This window comes from Gymnodraco acuticeps, unplaced genomic scaffold, assembly GCF_902827175.1.
Source record: "Gymnodraco acuticeps unplaced genomic scaffold, fGymAcu1.1, whole genome shotgun sequence".
Classification (NCBI taxonomy): Eukaryota; Metazoa; Chordata; class Actinopteri; order Perciformes; family Bathydraconidae; genus Gymnodraco; species Gymnodraco acuticeps.
Window position 1 is genome coordinate 19639 of NW_022990365.1, and position 24962 is coordinate 44600.

General features: G+C 46.6%; 1 protein-coding gene across 1 annotated transcript in view; it reads right to left on the reverse strand.

Moving 5' to 3' along the window:
* Nucleotides 1-2570: 2570 nt before the first annotated feature.
* The window catches only part of LOC117551377 (NLR family CARD domain-containing protein 3-like), a 101593-nt gene continuing 79201 nt past the window's right edge, over nt 2571-24962 (reverse strand). Inside the window, 10 exon segments of the mRNA XM_034224240.1 lie at nt 2571-3086; nt 3089-3447; nt 3639-3685; nt 4370-4543; nt 5680-5853; nt 12862-13035; nt 13141-14938; nt 15321-15540; nt 23517-23595; nt 24437-24544. Of these exon segments, the coding sequence (XP_034080131.1) occupies nt 2835-3086; nt 3089-3447; nt 3639-3685; nt 4370-4543; nt 5680-5853; nt 12862-13035; nt 13141-14938; nt 15321-15540; nt 23517-23595; nt 24437-24544 (3385 nt within the window). The 3' untranslated portion in view covers nt 2571-2834.

The window sequence follows — 24962 nt, forward strand, 5'->3', positions numbered from 1 at the left end:
CTTCATTATTAGTCGATTTGTTTTGGACGAATGCAGTGGTTACAATGGTGGGGCCAGTGATAATACAATTCCACCGGCCCAGTGGCTTTTTACCCTTAATGTCTACCCCTGCCTCAAGGTTAAATTGTGAACTGTGCAATTTCTCAGAGACTTGTAGTGATACACAGTATTTTGCACATCTAAAAATACACATACACAATAAGGAAACTGTGAAATGTCCCTTCAAAGACTGTAGTTTTCAGTCCAGCGTATACAGTACTTTTCGTGCACATAAGAGCAAGAAACATCACCTCTTGATGGTTGATGATTTCCATACAAACTTGTACTCAAGTCACTTCAAACTCTGAAAGTACAGGATTTGATGAGACAAATTCGGACCATCCAGATTTAACAACAGATGATTACATAGAGGATCAAGACCTGCATGATTTGTTACAACAGAAAGTTGCATCTTTTTTACTGCGTATGCAAAAACAATTTTGCATGTGTCTAAGACAACAACTCAGGAAATGATAAACGAGCTATGTAGCATTAGCTCAGTTGTGGAAGAGTGCACACCAAAAATAATTAGAAGTCTACTGATCAACCACAATTGTGCAGTAAATAGTGCAGTCATCAGTGCTATAACAGAGATAGTTAAAAAAGCAAACCCCCTAAGTTTCCTGTCAAAGGGCGGACCTTTTGGCTCTGAATACAAAAGAGAAACTTTTTACAAGAATAATTTTAAAGTGATTGAGCCGATTGAATATGTTTTAGATGCATCTTCCAGACGTAAATTTGTTTATATTCCAATTCTGAAAGTCTTGACAGAGCTGTTAAATCGTAATAATGTTCTTCTATTTCATGTATTGCATGTTCAACATTTGTATATGGTTTGAAATATATATGCTTGTGCAATACCAAATATTACATCTGGGCAGCTTGTGAAATGTGAAAACGTAGGTCACTTTTAACTTGGACTAACATTATGTAATGTCACTTCTTCATATAGATCGTCAAGGAATTCACCAGGCTGATGTCGATGGACCTCAATTCGCTCTATGAGGGTCTGGACAGCCGCCTGCAGTAATTCCTTCAGTTGTTCAGTCAAAGCGCTTTGAGGGGATCAAAGAAATGACATCCTTAATGGAGAGCCTCGACAAGGATGTAAGTACAGTTCTTTACTTTAAAGTACTTTGAGGCAATAGAGTTGCGTTTCCACATTCATTCATGTGTTCCCGTGTAAACTCAATGTAATTGTTACGACGGGATACAGGGGAAGGACCCAAAAGCAGGCGCCTGATGCAGTTCAATGATTTAATAAACAACATGGTGGTACAAAGGCTTAAGGGATAGTGAGGCAGGCAAGGGTCAGAGAAGGCAGGCCACACACGGAATATGAAGGAATCTATTAAGTTAGCTGTGAGGCGGTTATATAATTCTGATAGCAACGAGCAATATTAATTTATCATTTGTTTTGGCAGGCATCGAACCAAAGGAAGAGGGCAATAGTGTTGCAGGGCCTACCATGGTACATGAGGGAGAATCCTTCAACTATCATTGGGTTGGACTCGTGCACTCCCAGGGTCCACTCTCTAAAGAATATATTGCTCAGTTAGAGAGATGGCCTAGGAAGATGTCTCTGCATCCGTCCCAAAGGACGTCATTTGTCCACTGTTCTAAGAGGAAAACAAATGTATAGCCCCTCTGTGGGTCACACCAATTTATTTTCATTTTCTATTGCTCTATTCTGAGGAAGTGTCTGAGAGACACTAGTGTGTATTTTATGTTGTACAGCAACCATGAACAGAGTGGATATTTCAGTACTGTTTTAATGTTTTAATTTTCTGACTGACAGTTAAGTTTCTCAGTTTCTGGCCGTTTCTCAATGTCGAGTAAAACTGCTGCAGAGCCACTATTTCAAGAATACTACGTCATAGAGTGGCGCAGAATGCTGGGCATTTAACATGCATTTAAACAGTCCTTCGGCGCCACTCGATGACGTAGTATACTTGAAATAGTGGCTCTGCAGCAGGTTTACTCGACATTGAGAAACGGCCAGAGAGATGGCCTAGGAAGATGTCTCTGCATCTGTTCCAAAGGATGCATTTTCATTTTTTGTCATTTGTCCACTGTTCCAAGAGGAAAACAAATGTATAGCCCCTCTGTGGGTCACACCAGTTTATTTGGTTTTCATTGTCAGAGATTGTTCATCCTCAAACCTTTATTGAACTTAATACACATTTTAATAAACGAGAGAGTATTAGCAGCTATTAAATGCTGCTCTAAATATATGTCACAAAAAAACAACAAGTTCAGCCCTGAGGAGATAATTTCACCATTTTACAAATAAAATAAACATTTCTGCCAGTAAAAGAAAGTGTATCTATACAGCACATATCAACAAGGCAATTCAAAGTGCTTTACAAAAAACATCAAAATACTTACGACAAAATGGAAAAGAAACATTTAAAAAACACATTTCAATTCTACGGAAGAGGATTAGGGCCATTAGGGTTTTTTTTTGTTCTGAGAAAAAAGTCAGAATTCTGACTTTAATCTCAGAATTCTGACTTTTTCCTCACAAAAAAATGTTTAATGTGGCCCTAATCCTCTTCCATACAATACATTGAAAAAACATTTATTAAAAAGTGAGAGACACTTGATTACTGGGAGATTTAGCAGATATACGGAGCATTATAACTAAATGCTGCTTCTCCTGTAAAGGCACAACCAAAGTGTAGCCGCGTCACTACCAACATGTTAACCACACAACTGGAAGATATCTCTTGCTTCACTCATGTAATGTCCCCCGAGACCAGAGACATTACAACAGGACAGGAAGTTCTCTCCTCCTACAGAGGACACAGAGACACTGAGGAGTTTAATGACCAGAACCCAAACCCAGCATACAGAGGTTCAGTGAATGTGGTTCTGAAGGTGTGGAGGTGGATCAGTGTGTCAGAGGAGACTCTGTAGAAGGAGAGAGAGCCAGCAGGACGATCCAGATACACTGCTACTCTATGAGAGGAGGAGGAGGAGGAGGAGGAGGAGGAGGAGGAGGAGGAGGAGGAGGGGGAGGAGGAGGAGGAGGAGGAGGAGGGGGGGGGAGGAGGAGGAGGAGAGGCAGGACTGTTTTATTGTTATTGTGCCAGACAGAGTAACAACCATCATGGCAGCTCAGACTCCAGGACTGATCATCCCCTCCAAACCAACACTCCTCTCTGCCTCCTCTCCTGCTGATTCCTCTGGAAGTCACTGATATATAAACCCCTCCTCTCCACTCGACCTCCCAGTAGCAGCGACCAGTCAGAGCTTCTCTACACATCAGCTGAACACAGGAGTCAAACCTCTCTGGATGATCAGGATATTTCTGCTCCTCTCTCACATGTGTCACCTTCCTGTTGTTGTCAGACAGTTTGAGTTGTCTGTATGCTGTGTTTGAGTCCAGTGTGAGTTCACAGGAATCTGATGAGAGAAAAAAACACAGCATCTGTTTATCAGAAAACACATGAGAAGGCTTTTTTCTTTGTTTTTTTTTCTGGTGCTGTTTATTTGTATAAATGTGATAATATATATAATCTTGTCAGTAATGTGATAATGAATACATATCTCAACTGACTGTTTTGTCATCATAATCAACCTAAATCCACACTTACATTTCCTCACATCAGGTTTTAACCTGTGCTCTCCACAATGGTCGGTCCTGGAGGAAGAAACAGTCTGAATGATCAAGGACATTTCACACATAAAGGACTGTGAACATTTCAAACGTCATATTAAGGCATCGTTTAGTTATCAGAGAATACAATAAGCTAAAAGGTGGCAGAAAGGGATGTTTAATGTTATTATTGAAAAGTCTAAATAAATTGGTAATTGGAGGTCAAAAGGACCATTGGCCCCCATTGTTACATTCTAATTGAGGGTTCTAGCGAGATGGTCTCTAGTTTGAATATGCATTATTGTATCTTATTGTTTATGAACAGGTGTTCTCAAGTGTGTTCCACATTTTAACATGATTTAGCCAAGGTTGTAACTTCACAGGTTTAAACCTTCTGGTGGTGCTATAGAATGAAGGTCAAAGGATCACGAGGGATGAATCTTCTGGAAGCCATTCATGTCTGAGCTTGAATTAAAATAATGAAATAGCTTAAAATATCAACATATGTAGTAACTGTTGAGGTCAGTCAGGACCTACATAGAGATAAACATCCCCACACTCTCATTGCGTTTATTGTTGAAATGAGAATTAAGTTTTTGATGTTTCTAAAATATTTTTTCATAAACTTTTTTTGAAGGGATCAGTCTGTTTCCTTACTCAGGCTCTGTAGCTTCTCTGAACAGAATTAAGAGAAACAAGAAGTTCTTCATGCAGTCAGTCGGTCCATACCTGAGAGTCTCCAGTCTGCAGTCTGGATCCTCCAGTAGAACAGAAAGCATCTTCTCTCCTCTGCCTCCTGGATGATTGTAGTTCAGGTCCAGCTCTCTCAGATGGGAGGGGTTGGAGCTCAGAGCCGAAGTCAGAGAATCACAGCCTTTCTTTGTGACCAGACAACCTGACAAACTGAACACACACACACACACACACACACACACACACACACACACACACACACACACACACACCACACACACACACACACACACACACACACACACACACACACACACCACACACACACACACACACACACACACACACACACACAACACACACACACACACACAACACACACACACACACACACACACACACACACACCACACACACACACACACACACACACACACACACACACACACACACACACACACACACACACACACACACACACACAATGTTGACTTTACTCATGGTCACCTTATACTGATGGCCTATTATGCTCTTTACACGAGAACGCAAATGGTTGTATCCGCTAATTTTCTCTTTCGTATAGCCCGTTCGTTCACACGAGGCCGTAACGGAAACGCGGAAACGGACCCCGCAAACCCTTGAATATTGGTGCCCCTTAGTCCAAAGAGTCTCTTTAATAAGTCATTTTAATAATTAAATATATTAAGCCAATGAAATCGTAACGGGTAAACTTAAAATAAATTGCAAAATACTGGCTTAAAGCTCCCGTGTCACGGCCATTTCTACTGATCATAATTCCATTGTTGAGGTCTACTAGAATAGATTTACATTGTTCAATGTTCCAAACTCACTTTGGTTTCTCAGCATCTCTGTATAGTATGTGTATTCACTCTCTGTCCTACACACCTTGGTGGAGCTCCTGCCCCCCCCCCTCCCTGTGAGCCCACTGTGCTCTGATTGGTCAGCTCGCCCACTCTGTCCTGATGAGTCCACCACCGTTACAGCTGAACATCAGTGTTTATGTTTTACAATGGCGTTTGTTAGCAACCAGGAAGTGACACCAGTAAAGACAAACAGATGAGAATGCTGCGTGGGGTCTGTGTGCCGTGTACGCGGGACGTTGCAAGGCTTGCTGCTGTGACCAATTGGTGCATTTGGGAGGCGTTCTGGGGCAGCATAGACAGGTATTTTCTGTGTTATAGTTGTATTCGTTAAAGGGTGCACTTTGAGGGTTTGTGACTCTGCAGACCGTTTACATGCAGAAAAAGCTACATAACACACAAGGGGACGGGTAATAACCGGAAAAGCATGACATGGGACCTTTAAAATAAATCTTAAATCCTGACCTGAGAGTCTCCAGTTCACAGTGTGGACTCTCCAGTCCAGCACACAGGTTCTTCACTCCTGAATCCTGCAGGTCGTTGTTGCTCAGGTCCAGATCTCTCAGACTAGAGGACTGGGAGCTGAGGACTGAGGACAGAGCTTCACAGCTTCTCTCTGACAGCTTACAGCCACTCAGCCTAAAAGAGGGTTTTCATCAGACCAAAAAACCAACACAGTCTCACTCCCTGAACGTCGAGGAGCGACGCTTGGTCAGGGTCCTTTGGCGTGCAGTTGAGACGCGCCGAGTCTCCTTCAGCTTCATAAACGGACGTAAAGAGCTTTCAACTGATTGCGATGTATTCCCATCTGCGGCAGTATTTGACGCTCAGGGAAGCACCGCATCGGTCCATGTTGGCGGCAGTTAAAGGCAATGTGAGCGTCCATTCCCATTGGATAACGGAGGATTTTACACTCGGAAGTGAGTATTCTCTTTATTGTCGATTGATTTTACAGTGATATCTCCACTACTCATCAACTCAAAAACACCAGATTATCCTTGTTAATTACACAACATTGATTGGTTTAAATTGTGTGCAATGCTTTTGTATTTTTCCCCTTCGATTCGGAGAAACAAATATGTTTTCGGAGTAAAGGATGGCAGAAGACACTACACTACCCAGAATCCTCAGCTATCGTTTGGGACTACACCATGTGCTTTGCTTCACAAACCCTGTGATTAGTCCTCAAGCTCTGTGATTGGTTGACCTCCAACTGCATTCCATATAAATGAAAAAAACGTTTCGTAAAAGATAAAATCATACTTTATTCAGCAGTGCTGTTTTAATTTCACGATAAAGTTAGTAGTAATATTTTGTTTTGATAATATTGTTTTTTATTAACTACTAGACCACTGGGTCATGTTAAGACCATCTTTTCTGTCTTGCTGTGGGTTTTTTGGCCACATCCAGGGAGCTGTATGATGGGCAGCCACCGCTCACTCCCAGTCCCAGCAGAGTGCGGCGCATTCCCGGACATCTGGAGGACTTCGAGCTCAGCTACCAAACATCAACCTCTTTATCCCCCCCATATGAGGCCAGTCTCATCACCGAGACCAGCATATGACGAGTCGCCCCGCCAAGGAGGACATGTCGGTTACCCTGTAGCAGCACATCACCCTGTTGGCACTCCAGATCACAACTGGCAACGATTAGAGGCACGCTGGCAGACGATTAGCAGGCAGATGCAAGAGCTAGAAACTGAAATGGACAAGGTAAAGATCATCTCACATCCACAAAGTGCCCTGGCTTACCCTTCATACCACAACACAAAACAACATAACAAACGAACATCCTGAAACACCATAACTCCTGTGAACAATTAAAGTTTGGATATCTACACCCCCTGGATTGCTGCAATCTTTTTGACAGAAGATTTAGGCCAGACTTTTACACCAGCATTCTTTATTCATAATTTCACAAGTGGCCATAGCGCAGCTTGTATAACTCCGCCTTTGTGTTACAAATATCAAAACAATAACTAAATATATTCTTCGTAAACTAAACCGGAAACAGCAGTATATTTTATTTTGTTAACACTGTAAACTTGAAAGCTTTTTAACCCAAACCATCTAGCACGTTATTGCACATTTAGAGTAATTGCAATGCAGGTAGATTGTGTTGCTTTTTAATGACTGTTTAAAATGCCTTTTTCTTAATGTCTTTCATTTTTTTAAAGCACTTTTGAATGTGTTATATTTGATGAAAACATTTAAATATTAAGAGTACATACAAATTAGGAGGAAAGTAGAAGGTCAATGATAGAAATATAGAATAGAACATATCAAGAAGATACTGTAAATGATATCTAGAATAAAACAGTTTAGTGCCGGATGTACAAAGATATTAATAGGAGGAGGTGCAAAATAGACAAACTAATTAACCTTTATTCAAACATTAAGTAATACTTTAGGTTAAAGTCTTCTTTTAAATAAGCAAAAAGCTTTGGGGGTATCTACAGATAAATATTAAGCCTGACAAAGTACTTAACATTTAATATATTGCATGGTTTGTTTTGGGACTTGACAATCAACTTTCCTGCAATGTTAACTATGTTGAAGCACTTATTTTAACTGATATTATACATATTTATTATACTCTTATGTATGTAGATAGAATAAGACATTTGCAGAATATGACAGTTTAATGGTGGAGGTACACACATATTGATAGATCTCTTGTTGAGCTTAAACGGCTAAATCGCTTTTGAGAGATTTTAAATCTCAGATCTGCTCAGGCAAAACCTGCTTCACAGGTCTCAGCACTCAAGCCTGCATTATTAACATAGGCAGGGCCAGTCTATTGTCGCCCATCAGCTGTAGATAGTTAACTAATTAGAGGGGCGTGGCCCTACAGCTGTGAGAACTCAGCAATCAGGCGTCCATTTTAGGTAGCTCTTTCCTGGAGCTTCAGCTTAAGCGTCAGACAGCCGAAGACTGACAAAGACATTAGAGTCCTACGGGAGTCACGAGGGAGGCAAAGAGGAGGCAAATCCTACTCTGATTGTGCTGGTGTCTTATTTCTCTTTTCTTTAGTTTTCTAGCCCCTCATGCTATAATCATGTGTATTTTCTCCATTCCTGTTCATGCGTCTTCTCGCAATTATCACTGGCCCCGTGTATCTCCTAATCGATATAACCGGCCTGCTCTCATCTATCCCACATGCTCCACTGAGATCCAACATCTAGTTTCAGGTGGCCTGTGGAATTGCCAGTCAGCTGTTCCTAAGGCTGACTTCATCTCTGGCTACGCCTCCCTGCAGTCTCTGGATTTCCTTGCTCTCACTGAGACCTGGATTACTCCATCCAACACATCCACCCCAGCAGCTCTCTCCACTGCATATTCCTTCTCCCATACACCCAGACCCACTGGCAGAGGAGGTGGCACTGGTCTCCTGCTCTCTCCCAAATGGAGCTTTTCCCTCTTCAAGCTACCTAACTTCACTCCTTCCACCTTTGAGTTCCATGCCGTCACAGTAACCCATCCTATACAGTTAACCATTGTTGTTCTCTACCGTCCACCAGGCGCCTTGGGGTACTTATTGGAGGAATTAGATCATCTCCTCTCACACATCCCTGAAACTGGCCCTCCCGCTGTACTTCTCGGAGACTTCAACCTCCAGACGGGGAAGATAGACGAACTAACATCACTGTTAACCGCCTTTGCTTTCTCACTGTCTCCGTCCCCACCGACTCATAAAGCTGGCAATGTCCTTGATCTCATATTCTCAAGGAACTGCGCTACTTCTAACCTCTCTGTAAACCCGCTCCACACATCCGATCACTTCTTCATTTCATTCTCTCTACCCCTTTCCAAACATAACAAACTAATCTCTTCTCATCCTGCACTTGTCCGCCGTAACCTTCGCTCCCTCTCCCCCTCTACCTTTGCCTCGTCGGTGCTCTCAGCCCTCCCTTCCTCTGACTCGTTCCAACTCCTGCCTTCAAACTCTGCTGCAGAAACTCTCCTCTCTACTCTCTCATCCACTCTGGACTCTCTCTGTCCTCTCACATCTCGGCAGGCTCGTCAGTCCCCTCCTGCTCCCTGGCTAAATGATGCACTGCGTGCTAATAGAACCGTCCTTAGGGCAGCAGAGCGGAAACGGTGGAAATCCAAACACCGTGACGACCTCCTAACCTATCAGGCTCTCCTCTCCTCTTTCTCTGCTTCGATCTCTCAGGCAAAAAGCACTTTCTTTCAAGATAAGATCCAATCTTCCTATTCCAATCCCAAAAAACTATTTTCCATCTTCTCCACCCTCTTGGACCCTCCAAAAGCTCCTCCCCCCTCCTCACTTCTGTCAAGCGACTTTGTTACCCACTTTGAAAAAAAGGTTGATGATATTCGCTCTTCTTTTTCTGACTCACCTTTACTCACCGCTGGGTCACCAGACCCTCCTTCCACCAACACACTAACCTCCTTTTCCCCTCTCTCTCCAAGTGAGGTTCTTACCCTCATTACCTCTGCCCGCCCTACCACCTGTCCTCTGGACCCTATCCCTTCAAACCTCCTTCAGACTATCGCTCCTGATATTCTACCGTTTCTCACCCATTTCATCAACACTTCTCTAACTTCTGGTCACTTTCCAAACAGTCTCAAGGAGGCAAGAGTAAACCCTCTCCTAAAGAAACCCACTCTCAACCCGTCTGATGTTATAAACTACAGGCCTGTCTCTCTCCTCCCGTTCCTGTCTAAATCACTTGAACGCGCTGTCTTTAAACAACTCTCCTGTTATCTCAATCAGAACAACCTTCTGGATCCGCACCAGTCTGGTTTCAAGGCAGGTCACTCCACAGAAACTGCTCTCATTGCTGTCACGGAGGAACTGCACACTGCTAAAACTGCATCCCTCTCCTCTGTCATCATCCTGTTGGACCTGTCTGCTGCATTCGACACGGTGAATCATCAGATCCTCCTTCGCACTCTCCAAAAACATGGAGTTTCAGGCTCTGCTCTTTCCCTCCTCACCTCATACCTACAGGGTGACTTGGAGAGGGTCCGAGTCCGACCCTTGTCAATTAACTACAGGGGTCCCTCAGGGCTCTGTTCTTGCTCCCCTCCTCTTCTCCCTGTATACAAACTCGCTCGGATCAGTCATTAGCCCGCATGGTTTTTCTTACCACTGCTACGCTGACGACACCCAATTAATTCTGTCCTTTCCCCGCTCAGAGACCCAGGTCGTCGCACGCATCTCTGCTTGTCTAGCTGACATCTCTCAGTGGATGTCTGCTCACCACCTCAAGCTCAACCTTGACAAGACTGAGCTGCTCTTCCTCCCGGGAAAAGATTGTCCCACTCTTGACCTAACAATCAACATCGGCACCTCAGTTGTTTCCCCGACTCAAACAGCAAGGAATCTGGGTGTGACCCTAGATAACAACCTGTCCTTCACTGCAAACATCGCTGCTACAACCCGCTGCTGCAGATACACGCTTTACAACATCAGGAAGATACGTCCCCAGCTGACACAGAAAGCGACTCAGGTTCTGGTCCAGGCTCTCGTCATCTCACGCCTAGACTACTGCAACTCCCTCCTGGCTGGTCTACCTGCATGTGCCTTCCGACCTCTGCAGCTCATCCAGAATGCAGCGGCTCGTCTGGTCTTCAACCTTCCTAAATGTTCCCACACCACTCCGCTCCTCCGCTCCCTTCACTGGCTTCCAGTAACTGCTAGAATCCACTTCAAGACACTGGTACTTGCTTACCATGCTGCGAATGGATCTGGCCCTTCCTACATCCAGGACATGGTTAAACCGTACACCCCAGCGCATGCACTCCGCTCTGCATCAGCCAAACGACTCGCTGCACCCTCGCTGCGAGGGGGACCCAAGTTCCCATCGGCGAAAACACGTGCGTTTGCTGTCCTGGCTCCAAGATGGTGGAATGAGCTCCCCATTGACATCAGGACAGCAGATAGCTTGCACATCTTCCAGACTGAAAACTCATCTCTTTCGACTCCACTTCGAGCGTTAGAACTATTAACGAAGCACTTTTATACTAATAAAGGGCTGGCTTACCTAAAGCCAGTTGAGTAGCACTTGAAATGTTTTGGCTCTATGAAACCTGATGTACTTATATGATTCTGTTTTCTTCAAGGTTGTGTCTTCCTGGTCGAATGTACTTATTGTAAGTCGCTTTGGATAAAAGCGTCAGCTAAATGCAATGTAATGTAATGTAATGTAATGTTGAGGAACCTGTGACCCAAGTTTGTCATCATTGCATAACTACACCGTAGTTGTGCATATGATATGTCAATACACCTTTGAAAATCATGAAATCTTGAAAGGGATGTGCAAAATAGTCATTATATACAGTCTTTAATGAACTAGTAGAGAATAACGAGTAATGAATATGCTTTATATGGATCTGCAGATAAATGTTTAGTCTTCTCAAGCACCAACTATCAAATATCTCTCCTGATTGTTGGCACTTGACAATCACCTTCCCTGAATTTTACTCAGGTGTAACTAAAGTCTGATTTAAGGGTTGTTTATATTTCACATAATTAATCAAAATCTGTAAAGTAACTAAAATAAATGTAGTGGAGTAAAAATACCACGTTAACCTTAAAGAAAGCCCTCAGGATTATAAAAGACCCCCATCACCCCAGCCACAAACTGTTCCGTCTGCTGCCGTCTGGCAGGCGGGTACCGCAGCATCCGGACTAAAACCACCAGACTCAGAGACAGCTTCATCCCACAGACCATGAGACTATTAAACACCTGAACTTTAAAACAACATCCATAACATTCTTCTGGCTGCTACTTAGTAATTATTTATCTAATATATCATATTCCAATCACTTGTATATAGACTCTTATTGCACTATTTCACTTTTTACTATTTTTCTTTTTGTATTTACTTGCACTATTTCTTCTGTGTATCTGTTTTATTGTGTTGCACTGTTGGAGGAGCCTGTGACCTAAGGGGGGGGGGGGGGGGATAGGACACGTTCGATTCCTGTTTTGAATAGTGTGCCGTCGATGGGATTCATTCCATTTCAAAATACTGTTTGACGCTCAGCGTGAACTTCGCGCACTGCCACTCCAACATCCAATCACAGAGCTTGAGAACTAATCACGGGGCTTGTCAAGCAAAGCACATGGTGTAGTCCCAAACGATAGCTGAGGATTCTGGGTAGTGTAGTGTCTTTTGCCATCCTACACTCCGAACAAATATTCGTTTCTCCGAATCGAAGGGGAAAAATACAAAAGCATTGCACACAATTTAAACCAATCAATGTTGTGTAATTAACAAGGATAATCTGGTGTTTTTGAGTTGATGAGTAGTGGAGATATCACTGTCAAATCAATCGACAATAAAGAGAATACTTACTTCCGAGTGTAAAATCCTCCGTTATCCAATGGGAATGGACGCTCACATTGCCTTTAACTGCCGCCAACATGGACCGATGCGGTGCTTCCCTGAGCGTCAAATACTGCCGCAGATGGGAATACATCGCAATCAGTTGAAAGCTCTTTGCGTCCGTTTATAAAGCTGAAGGAGACTCAGCGCATCTCAACTGCACGCCAAAGGACCCTGACCAAGCGTCGCTCCTCGACGTTCAGGGAGTGAGAGTGTGTTGAAAAAACAAGTAATACAAGAAAAAGAGAGCTCAGAGGACCCTTACTTTAAACTATGTTACACCTACCTAATAGTTTCCAGAGAACAGAGTGGACTCTGCAGTCCAGCACACACGTTCTTCACTCCTGAATCCTGCAGGTCGTTGTTACTCAGGTCCAGATCTCTCAGACTAGAGGACTGGGAGCTGAGGACTGAGGACAGAGCTTCACAGCTTCTCTCTGACAGGTTACAGCCGCTCAGCCTGAAGGATTTTTTTTAATAAATAAAAAGGATTAAGTATTATTTCTCATCTATGACATAACAACTAGTTGGATAATGTTTCTATTTATTTTATTCATCCACTCACACAGCTTTCCTGGAGGCTTTGACCACTGGCAGCAGCCACAGAAGAGCCTCCTCTGAAGCAGAGTATTTCTTCAGGTCAAACACGTCCAGATCTTCTCCTGATGACAGTAAGATGAAGACCAGAGCTGACCACTGAGCAGGAGAGAGTTTGTCTGTGGAGAGACTTCCTGAACTCAGGGACTGTTGGATCTGCTCCACTAGAGAACGATCATTCAGTTCATTCAGACAGTGGAACAGGTTGATGCTTCTCTCTGGAGACAGATCCTCATCCATCTTCTTCTTGATGTACTGAACTGTTTGCTTTTTTATCTCTGAGCTACTTCCTCTCTTTGACAGCAGGCCTCGTAGGAGTTTCTGATTGGTCTGCAGTGAAAGACCCAGGAGGAAGCGGAGGAACAAGTCCAGGTGTCCGTTGGGACTCTGTAAGGCCTGGTCCACAGCACTCTGGTAGAAACGTATTAATTTGCCCTCGTAATCTTTACGCCGTTGGTAGGAGGGTTGTTTCTCTGCCAGCAGGTTGACTCCAGAGCTGATGAAGGTCAGATGGACATGAAGAGCAGCCAGAAACTCCTGAACGCTCAGATGGACGAAGCAGAACACCTTGTTCTGGTACAGTCCTCTCTCCTCTCTAAAGACCTGTGTGAACACTCCTGAGTACACTGAGGCTGCTCTGATATCGATGCCACACTCTGTCAGGTCGGACTCATAGAAGATCAGGTTGCCTTTCTGCAGCTGCTCAAAAGCCAGTTTCCCCAGAGACTCCATCATCTTCCTGCTCTCTGTACTCCAGTGTGGATCTGTCTCAGCTCCTCCATCATACTTGATGTTCTTCACTTTGGACTGAACCACCAGGAAGTGGATGTACATCTCAGTCAGGGTCTTGGGCAGCTCTCCTCCCTCTCTGGTTTTCAACACCTCCTCCAGAACTGAAGCAGAGATCCAGCAGAAGACTGGGATGTGGCACATGATGTGGAGGCTTCGTGAGGTCTTGATGTGGGAGATGATGGTGCCGGCCTGCTCCTGATCTCTGAATCTCTTCCTGAAGTACTCCTCCTTCTGTGGGTCAGTGAACCCTCGGACCTCTGTCACCACGTCCACACACTCAGGAGGGATCTGATTGGCTGCTGCAGGTCGTGTGGTTATCCAGAGGCGAGCAGAGGGAAGCAGCTTCCCCCTGATGAGGTTTGTCAGCAGCACATCCACTGAGGTGGACTCTGTGACATCAGTCAGGATCTCAGTGTTGAGGAAGTCCAGAGGAAGTCGACACTCATCCAGACCGTCAAAGATGAACACGACCGGGAACTGATCGAACCTGCAGATTCCTGCGTCTCTGGTTTCAGGGAAGAAGTGATGAACAAGTTCCACCAAGCTGTACTTGTTCTCTCTCACCACGTTCAGCTCTCTGAAGGTGAATGGAAATATGAACTGGATGTCCTGGTTGACTTTGCATTCAGCCCAGTCCAGAGTGAACTTCTGTGTTAAGACTGTTTTCCCAATGCCAGCCACGCCCTTTGTCAGCACTGCTCTGATTGGTGCATCTCTTCCAGGTGAGGCTTTAAAGAGGTCTTCTTGTCTGATGGGTGTTTCTGGTCTGTGTGGTTTCCTGGATGCTGTTTCAATCTGTCTGACCTCATGTTCCTTGTTGACCTCTGCAGACCCCCCCTCTGTGATGTAGAGCTCTGTGTAGATCTGGTTCAGAAGGGTTTGGTTTCCTGCTTTAGCAATGCCCTCAAACACACACTGGAACCTCTCCTTCAGCGTGGATTTGAGTTTACGTCGGCAGACTGCAGCAGCAGTTCCTGAGTAGACAAACAAGAAATGTGATTAAAAAGTAAGTAAGATGTCAGTCAGCGTCAACAAAATACATAACATTTGGTAAAGTGATTCATTTGCGCGTTAAGGTTTCCAGATGAATGGTGAACATTAACATTCACGAGTTTTATATCATCATAGTGTACTGTATACTGTACAGCTAGTTTATTAGTAATATACCCAGAAAACAAATATTTACAGCGCAACGTTTTGTTCTCCTTATTGTTGCTTCCTTATTGAATGTTTTAGTACCAGTACTAACCAGTAAGCGTATGCACTGATTAACAAGACAACGTTATATAAAGTGAAACTCCTCCCATCTTCCCTCCACCTCCTCTCCATCATGTTCAATGTGTTAAATCCTCTTACTGCTCTGCAGACGGTCAGCCAGCTCCTCCTGCTTCATGCTCCTCAGGAAGTGCAGTGAGACGTTCAGAAAGGCCTCTCTGCTGCTCCTCTGCTCTTCATCCTCACCGTCCAACACCTCCTCGTCCTGACTCTCTAAGCATTCTGGGTCATCTGAAGTCAGGACTGTCTGGATCTTCTTCAGCTCGCTCTTCACAAAAGTAATGATGTTCTCCTCCAGCAGCTGGAACAGAATAAAATGTAGCGTGAATCAGACATGGAGACGGCTCTGACCCCTCAGAGTAACGGCTAACTTCCTCTAAATAGGAGATAAATGCAGAATACGTTGTAATGCGAGAAAGGAACTTTGACCATTTGGTATCCAGCACCGAGGTGTGACTTGATGTTTCACTGTTCGTAACAAATTAATATAATTAAATGCAAGCACACTCAGAATAAAGTATTATTTTTTATTTTTTTATGTTTTCGGATTTCATATTGCATAAACACCATATCCAATGTGTGAAAAAGCACACGTCCGATCGTCCGGGACGTGTTATTTACAATATCGGACAAGTACATCTTTCCATTGACGTGTCCGACGGACAAGTGACGTTTTTTGCCCTTATTTATCGACCAATGATTGACAAACTCAGCTTACCAAAGGCAGAACTCATTCTCAAATTGTCCGTGTCCGCCATTGTTGCTTGCGAACGCTTCACGTTTCCTTCTTTGTCATGTGTGATTAGGGATGGGTACCGGGCCCCGGTATTAATTATTAAAGTGTGGTACCGTTAAGCTCCGACGTTATCGGTCTTTTTATCGGTACTGGAGACATTTCAAAAATATATGTCATATCTATTATTATATAACATTATATTGCAGCAGACCCGGTTCTACGCGGGTGCATAAGGGGCATTGCACCCTCAGTTGAGTCGTTTTGCACCCTCAGTTGAAAACTGAAAAGTGATAAAAAAAAAAATTATAAGTGAAAAATATTACATATTAACAATAATAATAATAAGAAGAAGAATTTAGTTGAAATAAAATAAATTGTAATTGTGGTTAAATAACGTTGTCTGCTGCATTTATTTGGTCAATTTAAACGGTAAGTAACGTTATTATGTCAGGTGCGCGTGACCTGTGCCGCTGCACAAGGTGCTTACACAGCAGTCAATGATGAACATGAGAAAATGGTTGAAACAACCAGCCCTTATCGCCAGCAGTATGACTGCATCTACTGCAGGTAGGTTCAGATCATGGGGACATTACGTTACCCGTGGCCACTGTCGTGGACACTATCGTCCTCCCGCCCGACTCGCCGGCTTTGCCCGCCTCGCCCACGGAGGCGGAGCAGCCGGAGCCGTCTTCGTTGCCCCAAACACCGACACCCCTCGGCGGCCCGCAAGTGCCAGAGGACCTCGGCAAAACAGAGCCTGCAGGTATTGTGCTTCCCCTTTAAGAGGGCCTGCAAAGGGTTTTGGGTTTTGCACGGTATGTCCATAAATGCTTGCCGTAGTTTCCTGTTTCTATGGAGCACATGGGTTGTTTCCTGTCAACTAAATCCTTGCTCAAATCCTAGGGTCTTTATGTCTGTAAGTACCATTCCATATATTGTCCGTGTATACTTCGTTGCACATTTAAATTGATTATATGCAAACATGAAGAACAATGAATGAGGCTAAACGTGTTAGCCTGTGAACAGCAGTGGAAATGTTTGTAGCATTTATGCTAACAGGTACTCTGTTGTTTGGAATGTTTGTTTTAGTCTTGTTTCTTTGTTTCTTTAGTGTTTAATGTGACAACGTCTTATGACTTTGGGTTTTGTTTGTATTTCAGTTTTACAAAATGGAAATGATAATGGAACTTAATCAGTAAACATCCAAAACTGAGCTGCTGTCTCCTGGGTGTTTATTTCTGTGTTAAGCTATCTGCCAAGCCGGCAATCCGAAAAGTATTCTTGCTAGGGCAGAATATATTTAAAAAAAAGTACCCAACTCGCCTGTTCAGTGGGGTGAGGCGCTCATTTTGCAGCTCATGGTTTCAAAACAGAGATTGGCTGGAATATTCATGTACAAAAGATGCCATCTTCTGCATGTAGACATTTCGGTTCAAGTAAGTCAGATGCCTTCACCACAACTGGCTACAACAACTGGCGCCATGCTCTTATAGGCTACGTGATAAGGGACTGGGAAGGCATGAATCAAGCAAAGAGCGCATAGATCCATAGATCTCTTCATGTTGCTCTCAAAGTGCACCAGATTGAAGCTTTTAACTTCAATATTTATAAAAAAATCTTCCAGAGGGAACATGCCCCCAAACCCCCCTAGAGGAGGTGAGGACCCCCCTAGAGGAGGTGAGGACCCCCCTAGAGGAGGTGAGGAGGTGAGGACCCCCCTAGAGGAGGTGAGGACCCCCCTAGAGGAGGTGAGGACCCTCCTAGAGGAGGTGAGGACCCCTCTAGAGGAGGTGAGGACCCTCCTAGAGGAGGTGAGGACCCCCCTAGAGGAGGTGAGGACCCCCCTAGAGGAGGTGAGGACCCCCCTAGAGGAGGTGAGGACCCCTCTAGAGGAGGTGAGGACCCCTCTAGAGGGTGTTAGGTCCACTCCCCACTTATAAAAATAGCACTTTACCACTGTACCCTCTCTAATCTCAGATGCACCCAGTCATTTTGTTCTGGAACCGGGCCTGATGATATCTACATCTGAACCTTTCCTTTTGCCCTCCTTCGGCGCATCCTTTCCTCCTTCCTTGTCTCCTTTCCTTATATTTCCTGTATTGCAGTCTTAGTGTCGCCAACTCGTTTCTAACATGCAATAAGACTATGTCTGTGTGTGAAGGGGCGGGGCAGTTTACACACACACAGCTGCTACATGCATGCAACACATATGCACACACACACACACACACATGCGCACATCCACACACACACACACACACACACACACACACACACAAAGTGCGATAAGAGTTTAGTAAGGGCGGTAACACAAGCGATTTGTCTAAACAACACATTATGTCCCGTAATGTTCCACCACCACCTCAATCTTCCTCCAGAAGAACCGTTAGGCCTTTTGCAGCATACCTGTATGCCCCGGCCACCTGTGTTGCTCCGTACCACTGTGTTACTGCAGTAAATACTTGTTTTTTATTCGTTTTTTTACAGTTCTGTAAGTTCACATTATTTACAATTTGTTTAGTTAATTTACCTTTTTTGTTCTCAAAAGAACCGATAAGAGTACCGTTAAAGGACCGGATCCCGGAACAGAGATTTGTGGCCAATTCACAATTGCATTTATTTTATAGGCCTGAATTAGACAAGCAGTTCCTTTCCGAATTTTGATATTGATATAATATTGGTAATCTAATTGATTGCCGATGTTCTTCTTATGCAGTTGACCCTAGGGAAAGTGAGACAGCTGCAGTTATGGCTTGACCCGGGAATCTAGCCGGTATACAGTATATGAGCATAGATGTATAATTTATCTGTAGGCTACAAGGGTGGTCCGCTTCGTGGGCCGGTGTGTGGGCCGGTGCGTCTGAACGTCCCGGGCTTAATTTGTGTCCCAGTCCGCCCCTGATTGCGGCTAAAACATCCAATCACCGAGCTTCAATGATGGCTGAGGATTATGGGTAATTGGATGTTTCTGGCTGTCCAAAACGCTGAAAAAAGAAATGTGTCCGTCAGAATTGAAAGGGAAAAACACAAGAGCATTGTAACCGATGTAAACCAATGAATGTTGTGTAATGAGCAAGGACACACTGGTGTTTTTTAGATGATAAGTACTGCAGATATCACTGTGAAATCAATCGACAGTGACGAGATTACTCATTTCCGGGTGTATGCAGCGAGAGCTGCGTCCCTAGCAACCACGTTACTATAGAAACGCAGACACCGGAAATACTGTTTTCACGGCGAGAGATGTCGATAACTTCACATGGACACCTGCCAATCTAAAACCTCTTTAGTAACATACGTAGTATGTTTCTCTGCGAGACCTGAACCAATCTTCGTATTCTCCACAAAGAGTTGTGTTATAGTGAACCAAATGTCGTGATGGAGGCTCGCTCGTCAACATCCGGTATTTCTCCAATGGTGGGCCATGTTAACAATCCTGTGTAACTGTGTGACGTGTTGAGGGGGTGAAACCGTGTCCTCCTGACGTCTCCCAGCGTTGACCAACGTGACATTTTCACGTCTTGCCGTGATACTTTGTTGGGTTAAGCTGTGAAGGGTGTGTGTGTTCGTGTGTTAGCGTACTAATGGTATACATGTGTCAGCTCTCTCTATTGAACAGCTTTTAGAGCATGAATAGGTTATTGAAAAACATGCATTTCATTTATTGTTTATTTTTATTCCACTCCTCCTAACCCCAGCTCTCCCCCTAACCCCAGCTCTCCTCCTAACCCCAGCTCTCCTTCTAACCCCAGCTCTCCTTCTAACCCCAGCTCTCCTCCTGACCCCAGCTCTCCTTCTAACCCCAGCTCTCCTTCTAACCCCAGCTCTCCCCCTAACCCCAGCTCTCCTTCTAACCCCAGCTCTCCTTCTAACCCCAGCTCTCCCCCTAACCCCAGCTCTCCTTCTAACCCCAGCTCTCCTTCTAACCCCAGCTCTCCCCCTAACCCCAGCTCTCCTTCTAACCCCAGCTCTCCTCCTAACCCCAGCTCTCCCCCTAACCCCAGCTCTCCTCCTAACCCCAGCTCTCCCCCTAACCCCAGCTCTCCCCCCTAACCCCAGCTCTCCCCCTAACCCCAGCTCTCCTCCTGACCCCAGCTCTCCTTCTAACCCCAGCTCTCCTTCTAACCCCAGCTCTCCTCCTGACCCCAGCTCTCCTTCTAACCCCAGCTCTCCCCTAACCCCAGCTCTCCCCTAACCCCAGCTCTCCCTCTAACCCCAGCTCTCCTTCTAACCCCAGCTCTCCTTCTAACCCCAGCTCTCCCCCTAACCCCAGCTCTCCTTCTAACCCCAGCTCTCCTTCTAACCCCAGCTCTCCTTCTAACCCCAGCTCTCCCTCCTAACCCCAGCTCTCCCCCTAACCCCAGCTCTCCCCCTAACCCCAGCTCTCCTCCTAACCCCAGCTCTCCCCCTAACCCCAGCTCTCCCCCTAACCCCAGCTCTCCCCCTAACCCCAGCTCTCCCCCTAACCCCAGCTCTCCTTCTAACCCCAGCTCTCCCCCTAACCCCAGCTCTCCCTCTAACCCCAGCTCTCCCTCTAACCCCAGCTCTCCTTCTAACCCCAGCTCTCCTTCTAACCCCAGCTCTCCCCCTAACCCCAGCTCTCCCCCTAACCCCAGCTCTCCCCCTAACCCCAGCTCTCCCCCTAACCCCAGCTCTCCTTCTAACCCCAGCTCTCCTTCTAACCCCAGCTCTCCTCCTAACCCCAGCTCTCCCCCTAACCCCAGCTCTCCCCCTAACCCCAGCTCTCCTCCTAACCCCAGCTCTCCTCCTGACCCCAGCTCTCCTCCTGACCCCAGCTCTCCTCCTAACCCCAGCTCTCCCCCTAACCCCAGCTCTCCCCTAACCCCAGCTCTCCTCCTAACCCCAGCTCTCCTCCTAACCCCAGCTCTCCTCCTAACCCCAGCTCTCCTCCTAACCCCCAGCTCTCCTCCTAACCCCAGCTCTCCTCCTAACCCCAGCTCTCCTCCTAACCCCAGCTCTCCTCCTAACCCCAGCTCTCCTCCTATCCCCAGCTCTCCTCCTATCCCCAGCTCTCCTCCTATCCCCAGCTCTCCTCCTAACCCCAGCTCTCCTCCTAACCCCAGCTCTCCTCCTATCCCCAGCTCTCCTCCTATCCCCAGCTCTCCTCCTAACCCCAGCACTCCTCCTAACCCCAGCTCTCCTCCTAACCCCAGCTCTCCTCCTAACCCCAGCTCTCCTCCTACCCCAGCTCTCCTCCTATCCCCAGCTCTCCTCCTACCCCCAGCTCTCCTCCTAACCCCAGCACTCCTCCTAACCCCAGCTCTCCTCCTAACCCCAGCTCTCCTCCTGACCCCAGCTCTCCTCCTGACCCCAGCTCTCCTCCTAACCCCAGCTCTCCTCCTGACCCCAGCTCTCCTCCTGACCCCAGCTCTCCTCCTGACCCCAGCTCTCCTCCTGACCCCAGCTCTCCTCCTGACCCCAGCTCTCCTCCTGACCCCAGCTCTCCTCCTGACCCCCAGCTCTCCTTCTGACCCCAGCTCTCCTCCTGACCCCAGCTCTCCTCCTAACCCCAGCTCTCCTCCTAACCCCAGCTCTCCTCCTAACCCCAGCTCTCCTCCTAACCCCAGCTCTCCTCCTAACCCCAGCTCTCCTCCTAACCCCAGCTCTCCTCCTAACCCCAGCTCTCCCCCTAACCCCAGCTCTCCCCTAACCCCAGCTCTCCTCCTAACCCCAGCTCTCCCCCTAACCCCAGCTCTCCCCCTAACCCAGCTCTCCTTCTGACCCCAGCTCTCCTCCTGACCCCCAGCTCTCCTCCTAACCCCAGCTCTCCTCCTAACCCAGCTCTCCTTCTAACCCCAAGCTCTCCTCCTAACCCCCAGCTCTCCTCCTAACCCCAGCTCTCCTCCTAACCCCAGCTCTCCTCCTAACCCCAGCCTCTCCTCCTGACCCCAGCTCTCCTCCTGACCCCAGCTCTCCCCCTAACCCCAGCTCTCCTTCTAACCCCAGCTCTCCCCCTAACCCCAGCTCTCCCCCTAACCCCAGCTCTCCTTCTAACCCCAGATCTCCTCCTAACCCCAGCTCTCCTCCTAACCCCAGCTCTCCTCCTAACCCCAGCTCTCCTCCTGACCCCAGCTCTCCTCCTGACCCCAGCTCTCCCCCTAACCCCAGCTCTCCTTCTAACCCCAGCTCTCCCCCTAACCCCAGCTCTCCCCCTAACCCCAGCTCTCCTTCTAACCCCAGATCTCCTCCTAACCCCAGCTCTCCCCCTAACCCCAGCTCTCCTTCTAACCCCAGATCTCCTCCTAACCCCAGCTCTCCTTCTAACCCCAGCTCTCCTTCTAACCCCAGCTCTCCTCCTAACCCCAGCTCTCCTCCTGACCCCAGCTCTCCTCCTGACCCCAGCTCTCCTTCTAACCCCAGCTCTCCTCCTGACCCCAGCTCTCCTCCTGACCCCAGCTCTCCTCCTGACCCCAGCTCTCCTCCTGACCCCAGCTCTCCTCCTAACCCCAGCTCTCCTTCTAACCCCAGCTCTCCTCCTAACCCCAGCTCTCCTCCTAACCCTCTCCTCCTAACCCCAGCTCTCCTCCTGCCCCCAGCTCTCCTCCTAACCCCAGCACTCCTTCTAACCCCAGCTCTCCTCCTAACCCCAGCTCTCCTCCTAACCCCAGCTCTCCTCCTAACCCCAGCTCTCCTCCTAACCCCAGCTCTCCTCCTAACCCCAGCTCTCCTCCTGACCCCAGCTCTCCTCCTGACCCCAGCTCTCCCCCTAACCCCAGCTCTCCTTCTAACCCCAGCTCTCCCCCCTAACCCCAGCTCTCCCCCTAACCCCAGCTCTCCTTCTAACCCCAGATCTCCTCCTAACCCCAGCTCTCCTCCTAACCCCAGCTCTCCCCCTAACCCCAGCTCTCCTCCTGACCCCCAGCTCTCCTCCTGACCCCAGCTCTCCCCCTAACCCCAGCTCTCCTTCTAAACCCCAGCTCTCCCCCTAACCCCAGCTCTCCCCCTAACCCCAGCTCTCCTTCTAACCCCAGATCTCCTCCTAACCCCAGCTCTCCCCCTAACCCCAGCTCTCCTTCTAACCCCAGATCTCCTCCTAACCCCAGCTCTCCTTCTAACCCCAGCTCTCCTTCTAACCCCAGCTCTCCTCCTAACCCCAGCTCTCCTCCTGACCCCAGCTCTCCTCCTAACCCCAGCTCTCCTTCTAACCCCAGCTCTCCTCCTGACCCCAGCTCTCCTCCTGACCCCAGCTCTCCTCCTGACCCCAGCTCTCCTCCTGACCCCAGCTCTCCTCCTAACCCCAGCTCTCCTTCTAACCCCAGCTCTCCTCCTAACCCCAGCTCTCCTCCTAACCCTCTCCTCCTAACCCCAGCTCTCCTCCTGACCCCAGCTCTCCTCCTAACCCCAGCACTCCTTCTAACCCCAGCTCTCCTCCTAACCCCAGCTCTCCTCCTAACCCCAGCTCTCCTCCTAACCCCAGCTCTCCTCCTAACCCCAGCTCTCACGGGTTGGTGCAGTCTGGATGAAACAGTTGTTTACTTATTGTTCCTTGTGTCTTTCACTGGAGGGAGCCACACACTCACATTAAATATGAAGTCCAGGTCAGTTTGAAGCTGCTGGGCAGACTGACCACCAGGACCCTCTGGTCTCTGCTGATGAACTCTGTGGAGCAAAGAGGAGGATTTTAAACAAATACAGAAACTAAGAGTTACATGAGCTGAGTTTAAAGATCCTCATTCAAACCGGACATACAGCTTAAAAACGATGTCCATGGTCTTTCAATTTGTCTAAGTAAAATACCATTTCAGAATAATGTAGTGTGCGGTGGACTGGTCTCAGATGGTGGATCCTTATAGAAACACAATCACTGATAAAAGTGTAATAAAGAATGATTAAACTGGATAGTCTGCACAGTCAGAAGTTATTGGGGTTTGGGCGCCCTGTGGTTTGAAGATTAGCTGGTGACTGTTTCCTGAGGCTCTCTTCATTCATTCAACCAGATGGTCCCATTGAGATCATTGATCTCTTCTTCAAGGGAGACCTGCCCAACATGGCAGCAAGTAGGTTACAACATGAACATAAAACAACAGATAACACAAATGACATCATATTTACAGGGCTGCATTCACATACCTAGAGACATTGACAAGTTCCAACAGTATCAAATAGCATTGCACCAAGCTTTAAAAACATGCAGTGGAACCAATTTGCTCATTTTCAAATATTTTTGAAGACTGTTCCAAGCAAGAGGAGCTGCGCACATACAAGCTTTCGTACCTCGGTCAGTCCTTGCTCTTGGCATATGTAACAAAACCACATCATGATCTCAGGCAATTGCTACCTGCAACTCTCTGTGTGATCAGAGAGCAGATGTAAGATGGGAGTTTACCCAGCATGGCTTTATATATGAACAAGTACCAATGACTGAGCCTCCGTACAGTAAGTGAAGGCAAAGCTGCTTAAAGTTTCAAAAGCGAACAACAAAAATAACTTTAATTCATACCTTGGTCCATCACTATGCTCTCCATCTTCAAACGATGGAGGTCGAGTCGATTCACTCTTCATGGAATCAGAGCTGGATCCAGGAGAGTCTGGTCTCTCATGGGGGATCCTGATAGAATCAAAAACATAATCAATGCAAAGGTGTCTGTCACACACTGGATCTGGGAATGAACAAGAAGGGAGTCTGAGTGAGCTCATACTAAATCAAACACAATGTATTTATCTATGGAGATTTACAATGAAGTGTGTTCATCAGCAATATCAAGGATGAGAGAAGTCAACGGACGAGCGGCATATCTGCTGTGGAGGTTAAGTAAGAAATTAGAGGTCCCCTGTCACCATCTTGTGGTGACAGGGGTGAGGCACGGGCACATCTTTCATATCTGGTTAGTTTAATAGAATAAAACCAATGCTGCTATTATTTTAAGGTTTTATTTTAACCTAGAGAACTAATTAGAAGGGGCAAAAATAATAGTGAAGGGTAGGAGAGGTTTTTTAGGGGGGGGGGGTTTGGGGGTTTAGGTTCG